The sequence below is a fragment of the Hibiscus syriacus genome, unplaced genomic scaffold, assembly GCF_006381635.1.
Source record: "Hibiscus syriacus cultivar Baekdansim isolate YM2019G1 unplaced genomic scaffold, ASM638163v2 tig00112289_pilon, whole genome shotgun sequence".
NCBI lineage: Eukaryota > Viridiplantae > Streptophyta > Magnoliopsida > Malvales > Malvaceae > Hibiscus > Hibiscus syriacus.
In genome coordinates, this window is record NW_024063295.1 from 2,443,614 (window position 1) to 2,451,487 (window position 7,874).

The window sequence follows — 7,874 nt, forward strand, 5'->3', positions numbered from 1 at the left end:
CCAATCTTCTTAAACCATGTGTCACATGACAGTGTGTTCTTTGTTAAGCTACATCATGGTTGCATGAATAAAGATGGTCCCTTTGTAGACCATTCGATCCAAGGATCAGTTCCTCGAGACCTCGAAATCTGAATTTGGCCTTTTGTGTGTCGGTGATAATTGAAAATATTTCTTTGAGATTCTTGTCAGTTAGTTTCAACCATACTGTTGAGGTTACGAAGCTGTTTTTCACATCAGTTTTGTTTACTTGATGACATTGAAAAGAGAAGCTCATGTATATTGCTCTTTCCCGATGTTACTGGGTTATCATTGCCAGCTAGACTGAACTGAGTTTTCATCTATTTGGTTTATCATGTGCGTTTCATCCCCAGTTACAAGAATTCCACGGATATTTTTCTGTACATTGATCCTATAGCTGAAGTGTTTCTACTTTCTACAATGCTCATTATGAAAGAAAGCATGATCAGTATCACATTTGTCTTTTCCAGAGATGATATCAAGATTTGTTGGTATCTCTTATTCAATTCGACACCAGCACATTTTGTGAATTTGACTAACTTTTTGGTCATACCAACATTACACTTGAATCCCCACTGAGTTTTGATCTCAAATGGTCTTGTGACATCATTCAAAAGCTTTGAACACTAGGCAAAGAGCTTCAATGATTGAGAAATCTTGGCAAAAGCCACAGGAAAGGATGAATGTGTTGTCAAACGTTTTATGAACATCTGAGCAGAAACCACATGAGATGATGCATGTGTTGTCAAATGTTTTACGAACCAGTTATTCTGATGCTGAACCAATGTTGTGATCATATGGTTTCCACTTTTAATCCAAGATGAAGTTTGTCTTCTTCAACTTCAAGATTATAAGTTGAGATATGATGAAGATCTCTTTCCGTAGAAGGAGAGCTGAAATTTTAACAACAAGAAATTAGTGGAGCCAACTAAGGTTGAACGACAGGTTGTTGTTAAGCATCTCGGCATGATATGATCCAAGTTGCCTTGTTCAAGAACCATTTAAATGTGGGGACATGAAAGGAATTGTGATAAATTCTCCTTATGATGTGTTTCAAGAGTCAAATCAGAACAGACTCTACTCTCCTAATTAATCCCTGCTGAGTCATGCATATCTACATCTACACTCTTCAAAGATGATAGATTCTCTTTTCAAAGATGATAGGTTCTCTTTTTAAAGATGATAGATTCTCTTTTCAAAGATGAAAGCCTTATGGGATTTATACACAAGTCCAAGCAAATAAAGTTGGTTTTATCCAAGACAAAATGGGGCATCAGGGTCATAATTTTGACTACGACAAGAGTTCCACAAGTGAAACATTTCTTCTGAGACTTAAATGAAGCAAAAAAGATGCAAAGATACAAGCTGATCAGATAATTCTGTAGAAATGCAAGCTTGATAGCATAAGTTTCTACACTGATATCCAGAGGTAACACTGGCAATAAATGATGAAGTGAAGGAATACCAAGTTCACCACTTTGAAGTCGAATGAAGATTGCATCAACATTCATGCATTCATAAGAATATCATTTACACAATAGATAATGCATTACATTGATACATTTGAGTGCATTCAAACATTAAGTTTTACAGATCTTCGGAAGAACAAGAAGATTCATGGTAAAAAAATATATATATATCTTACAAGAAGAAAGTATTCAAAACCGAAAATACAGGAATCATGCAAACATATGAGGAAGAGATGGAAGCAATCCACAAAAATTAGTATTATCTTGAGATTGGGGCATGTTACCCAATCAACATGTTATTTAAAAAAAACAGAATGAGAAAACGATTTTCATAGTTTCTCATTTTATCTTTTCTGAAATGAAATTGTTGAAAAGTAAGAAAATGATTTTCTTAGTTTTTTTACTTAGTAAACTATTTCCAACAGCCTTATCTTGAGATTGGGGCATGTTACCCAATCAACATGTTATTTTGAAAAATAATGAGAAAACGATTTCCATAGTTTCTCATTCAATCTTTTCTAAAAATGAAATTGTTGAAAAGTAAGAAAATGATTTCCTTAGTTTTTTTACTTAATAAACTATTTCCCACATCTGTAAGTCCTACAGTGCATGATGTTTCCAAAAAGCCTTCGGGAGCTTTTTGATGTTTTCAAAGCCTTAGGGTCATCTGTAAGTCCTGCAGTGCATGATGTTTCCAAAAAGCCTTCGGGAGCTTTTTGATGTTTTCAAAGCCTTAGGGTCATCTGTAAGTCCTGCAATGCATGATGTTTCCAAAAAGCCTTCGGGAGCTTTTTGATGTTTTCAAAGCCTTAGGGTCATCTGTAAGTCCTGCAATGCATGATGTTTCCAAAAAGCCTTCGGGAGCTTTTTAATGTTTTCAAAGCCTTAGGGTCATCTGTAAGTCCTGCAGTGCATGATGTTTCCAAAAAGCCTTCGGGAGCTTTTTGATGTTTTCAAAGCCTTAGGGTCATCTGTAAGTCCTGCAGTGCATGATGTTTCCAAAAGGCCTTCGGGAGCTTTTTGATGTTTTCAAATCCTTAGGGTCATCTATAAGTCCTACAGTGCATGATGTTTCCAAAAAGCCTTCGGGAGCTTTTTGATGTTTTCAAGCCTTCAGGTCATCTGTAAGTCCTACAGTGCATGATGTTTCCAAAAAGCCTTCAGGAGCTTTTTGATGTTTTCAAAACCTTAGGGTCATCTGTAAGTCCTACAGTGCATGATGTTTCAAAAAAGCCTTCGGGAGCTTTTTGATGTTTTCAAAAAAAAACCTTCGAATCATCTGTAAGCCCTTCAGTGCATGATGTTTTCAAACATTTTCATCCTACTCAATAGAGGCCAAAAAAGTTATTGTCTTTTTCGTCTTTACTCTATTCTTGTTAACACAAGAATGAGCAAAGAGGGGCAGATATAGACATTAATTTTTTTTCATAATAATAATAATAATTATTATTAATATAATATATTATTATTATATATATATATATATATATATATATATATTACAAATTACATCAGAGGCCCAATCCCGTTTACAAGCCCAAATCCCAGGCCCAACCAGAACCGACCCAGACCAAAATGAAACCCTAAATATTTAAGGTTTCAGCTAGGGTTTCTAAACCCTAGCACTACTGCCGCGCGGCGCCGCCTCATGTTTCCAGAAGAGCCCAGCTGCCACCTCCAGGTGTTCCACCCCGCCGTAGCCACGACATCACTGCCTCTTCGAAGACTCCAGAAACATCACGCCGGCCATCCACGTCTCAGCTATGGGGTGAGTCACCACATAGTTTGGTGAGTAACCGAAGTTTCCACTCTTTAACCAGTCCGAGAGGAGCACCGTGGTGGCTATAAAAGCCACCGTTACCTGCAAAATAAAGAACACACACAGTAAGAACAAAGAACAGAAAACAGAGAGGAGACCAACAGCTACGGAGCAACCAAACAGAGAGCAGAATACGAGAATAAATCAACACCCAATAACCAGAAAGAAGAGGAAAATGAGCATCTTACCATCATAAAAGCCTCCAAACCGTTTGGAACCACCAGAATCATTGTAAAACCGAAGGTAAAACTTTCGATTTATTTTAAATCTAGAACGATCTAAAGCGTTTTAGGACAAGCGAAGGCCATATTCGGCCTTAGGAGGTCGAGATCTACACTCTAGGGTAATTTGGGAATTCCAGCCACCGTTGGTGGCGGCCGACAGTGGTGATCAGCGCCGTTGGTGTTGGCCGGCCGGTTACAGAAATCTAGAGAGAGGCGAGAGAGTTTTTCTTCTCTCTCAGCTAGAGAGAGAAGAGGAAAGATGAAAATGAGAAGCTGGCCCTTAAGGGCCGGCCTTTTGGGGATTTTAAACCCCTCCCCAAACGATGCCGTTTTGGGGGAGGGGTATATATGTAATTTCTCGCGTGAGTAAACTATACCCGCTGCCACCACAGTTTTGTAACTTTTCATTTTGGTCACTGATATCAAATCTTAAACCTTTTAATTCGGTCTTTTGATTTTATTTAGTTTATAATTTAGTCCTAGCCTGTATACTTATATATATTTAGGGTAAATACCGTATTTAGTCCTTATAACTTTAATAACTTTTATTTTGACCTCTAATTAATTAAGGATTAATTACATTAGTAACACCTAGTTTTCATAATATTTCAAACTAGAGCTTTTAATCTTGATATGTCATAATTTAGTCACCAATTTTAATTATAAGTTTTATTACTTTTTATATTTAATTTTAATTTTATTGTTTATTTATATTTTAATTTTATGTGTTTAAATTATTATTTTCATAATTATTTTATTATTATTATCTTATTCATATAAATATATACCTATATTCTTTTAAATAATAATGTTTATTTATTTTCAATATCAAAGAAAAAGGCAGTCTAAAAACAACTGGATGTCCTATTCTGGTATTTTAAATAATTAAACATTATAAAAATTATAATTTAGTTTTATTTAAATTATTAAAATTTTAATATTTATTTTTTTTGATATTTCTATATAAATAAATATTTTTATAAATATATTTAAATTAATATATTTTCTTAAAAATTATAGTAATAAAATTTGAAATAACATAATTATAAATTAAATATATTTGAATTCTTAAAATTCTATTATTAGAGATAATTTATAATTAAAAAGTACCAATTTTGGGCGTTGTAGGGGTGCTAATCCTTCCCTAAACGTAACCGACCACGAATCCCTTTTTATTATTAAAAAGAACGAATTTTTGGTTAAAACGCAGATCAATTTATCTTTTAATTGATGTTTTCTTAAAAACTCTTTTAAAGGATGAGTTTTAGGTATTCGACCTACCTGACCCAAAAGGTCGATGACGACTCCCAAATTATTATTCACATTATTTTTCCCGCCAAGTATAAAAAAAAATTCGTGCCCGGACGAAAACCGGTTACGACACTACGCATTCTATTAGTTTATATTATAAATAAGTACTTAAAGTATATCCTATTTTACCAACAGGAGTTAGTTCAAGTGGTAAGCAACTTAATATCAAAGTAAGGTCTCAAGGTCAAGTTCTTATGTATGCAAAAAATTCCTACTGGGAGACTCGCCTATTAAAGATAGGTATGCGACGCGGATCGATCTGGATTAGTCAAGGCGAAACCTTGGAACTAAGAGGGAAACAATATATCATATTTTCATCTAAGTACCTAAAGTTATTTTTTTTTCATCAAAACATGTACATAAAATATTTTTTTGGATCAAAATAGAAACTTGAAGTATTCAAAAAATTCCATCTAAGTACTTAAAATATTCTTTAATTAATGTCACGTGTTAAATTTTTCATAACTTGTAAAAAAGATTGAATACTTTATATACCTATTTTTGACAAAAACACTTTATCAATAGATTAAAAAAATTTAAACAGATATAATCACTATCATTCCTTTTGGAATTTTTGATTAAATTATATTTTAATTATTTATCTATTTAAATTTAAATTAACTTTCGTATTCCTATTATTTTAAATTTAAAGATATTAACTTTATCACTGATAGATACGAATATAAATGGTAAGTCTCTATACAGTCAATCAATTATCATTTAATAATTAAAAAGTAATCTTGGAGAAATCCAATTAAAAGTTAACTTTTTCACATATAGTTTCTTGGGTAGAAACCCTAGGTGCTCAAATCAAGAATTCAAACACCGTGCTCAGGCTGTCATGTGATTTACTCATCACATCTTATACTCTATGTAATTAAGCAAATCAAGTTATTATATATATATATATATATATATATATATATATCAAACTGAAAGTTCGGCTTAACTTGTTCTTCAACATGCAGATGCAGCCGACAATGTCTTCCTATTGGAATCACCATTGAAGAAGACAAAGTGAAGAAATATTTTCAGGAAGCCATGGTGGGAACCTCAAGCTGCCATGTTTTCTCCTTGTTTTTTCCAGCTTTATTACTTTTTCTGCTTCTTCTTCTTCTTCCTTCCTCTCCCCTTAACAGCAACCGGTTACCCCAAGTTTTGACTTCCTTCTCGCCTTTCCGTCGCGACGGGACCGATCACTCGCCGCATTCTTCGCCGGCTCCACCGCATGTTTCCCTGGACGGGGTTCTGTCGACTTCCGTGTATAAAACCAATAAACTTAATGTTGCAGCAATTATTAAAGTGAGCATTGTAATAATATATGAAGGTTTGCTGGTTGTTTTTGAATTGTCTGAATGAACATTGAGTGTGTGTCTTTTTATGTTGTCTATTGGAAGAAGAAGAGCAACATGGAGAAGATTGAAGATGATTTGGCTAAAGCACGAGTAGCCATTCTCAAAGCAGTTCAATTGCAGAACTTTACATCAGAGAAAGACGATAACTTTGTTCCAAAAGGATCCATTTACAGAAATCCATATGCATTTTACCAGTTAAGTACTTAAATCAGTTTGATGTTATTCGAATATTCGTATATCGAATAATCGATGTTATTTGAGTTCGGATTGATTAACGGTTTCTTTTTTTTTCCATTATCAGAAGCCATGCAGAGATGGTGAAAAGGTTCAAGGTATGGACATACAGGGAAGGTGAGCCACCATTGTTCCACAATGGTCCATTGAACAATATATATGCCATTGAAGGGCAGTTCATTGATGAAATGGATAGCAATAAAAGCCCTTTCAGGGCTCGCCATCCGAACGAAGCTCACGTATTCTTCCTTCCGTTGAGTGTAACCGGAGTGGTTCACTATGTTTATCGGCCTATAAACTCGGTTAAGGACTACTCTCGTGATCGACTGCAACGATTATTGACTGATTATATCGATACCGTATCGACGAAGTACCCTTACTGGAACAGAAGCAACGGTGCCGATCATTTCATGGTTTCGTGCCATGATTGGGTACCATTCGAACCTCGATTTTTCATTTGTTTCATCGGTTTCGACAATGTTCAAGTCCACATGTGAATGTCGCTTGTTTTTCGATATTGCAGGCACCGGAAGTATCGGATGCAAACCCTGAACTGTTCAAGCACTTCATCAGAGTCCTCTGCAATGCAAACACTTCGGAAGGATTCCGGCCAAAAATCGACGTCTCGTTACCTGAAATTTACCTACCCTTTGGGAAGCTTGGTCCGCCAAATCTGAGCCGGGGTCCGGACCATCGAACTATACTAGCATTCTTTGCTGGTTCACCACATGGATACATCAGGAAGATCTTATTGAACCATTGGCAAGACAAAGACGGTGAAGTCCAAGTGTATGCTCGGCTTCCCAAGAACCTCAATTACACCAAAATGATGGGGCAGAGCAAGTTCTGCCTGTGTCCGAGCGGGTTTGAGGTGGCTAGTCCAAGGGAAGTCGAGGCCATTTACGCAGGGTGCGTCCCGGTGGTGATCTCGGACAACTACACATTGCCCTTTAGTGATGTGTTGGATTGGAGCCAATTCTCGGTTCAAATACCGGTGAGGAAGATACCTGAAATCAAGAGTATCTTGCAAGGGATACCGGAAAGCAAGTACTTGAAGATGTACAAGAGGGTGAAGAGAGTGCGGCGACATTTCGAATTGAACCGGCCGACGAAGCCGTTCGATGTGATTCACATGGTGCTTCATTCGGTGTGGCTAAGGAGGCTGAATTTTGGGCTGCCATCTTGACCCCTAACGTAGGAAAGCAAAATGTTTTGACCCCCATGAATTTTTAGGTTCTCATTTGGTTTGTTTTATGTCAGTATAATTATGTGGATCGGTGTTTAACTATGTTGTAACTAACGAAAATATTAGGAAAAAATAAAGTGTAAAACAAGAACAAAAGAAACTTTGTTTATGCGATTTAGACCGATCAACAATCATGCCTTACACAGATGAGATTGAACCGGCTAACGAAGCCTTTTAATGTGATTCCACATCCTTCTT

General features: G+C 35.8%; 2 protein-coding genes across 2 annotated transcripts; both read left to right on the forward strand.

Moving 5' to 3' along the window:
* The first annotated feature begins 3,250 nt into the window (after window positions 1–3,250).
* LOC120177448 (probable glycosyltransferase At5g20260) lies at window positions 3,251–6,403 on the forward strand. Its single transcript, XM_039183593.1, has 3 exons — window positions 3,251–3,255; window positions 5,810–6,143; window positions 6,239–6,403. Exons 1-3 carry the CDS (start codon window positions 3,251–3,253, stop codon window positions 6,401–6,403), a joined length of 504 nt encoding a protein of 167 aa, XP_039039524.1.
* On the forward strand, window positions 6,278–7,616 carry LOC120177487 (xylogalacturonan beta-1,3-xylosyltransferase-like). The gene is made up of 3 exons (XM_039183618.1): window positions 6,278–6,390; window positions 6,498–6,861; window positions 6,954–7,616. The coding sequence occupies exons 2-3, from the start codon at window positions 6,511–6,513 to the stop codon at window positions 7,614–7,616; spliced, it is 1,014 nt and encodes a 337-aa protein (XP_039039549.1). The 5' UTR covers window positions 6,278–6,390; window positions 6,498–6,510.
* The last annotated feature ends 258 nt before the right edge of the window (window positions 7,617–7,874 follow it).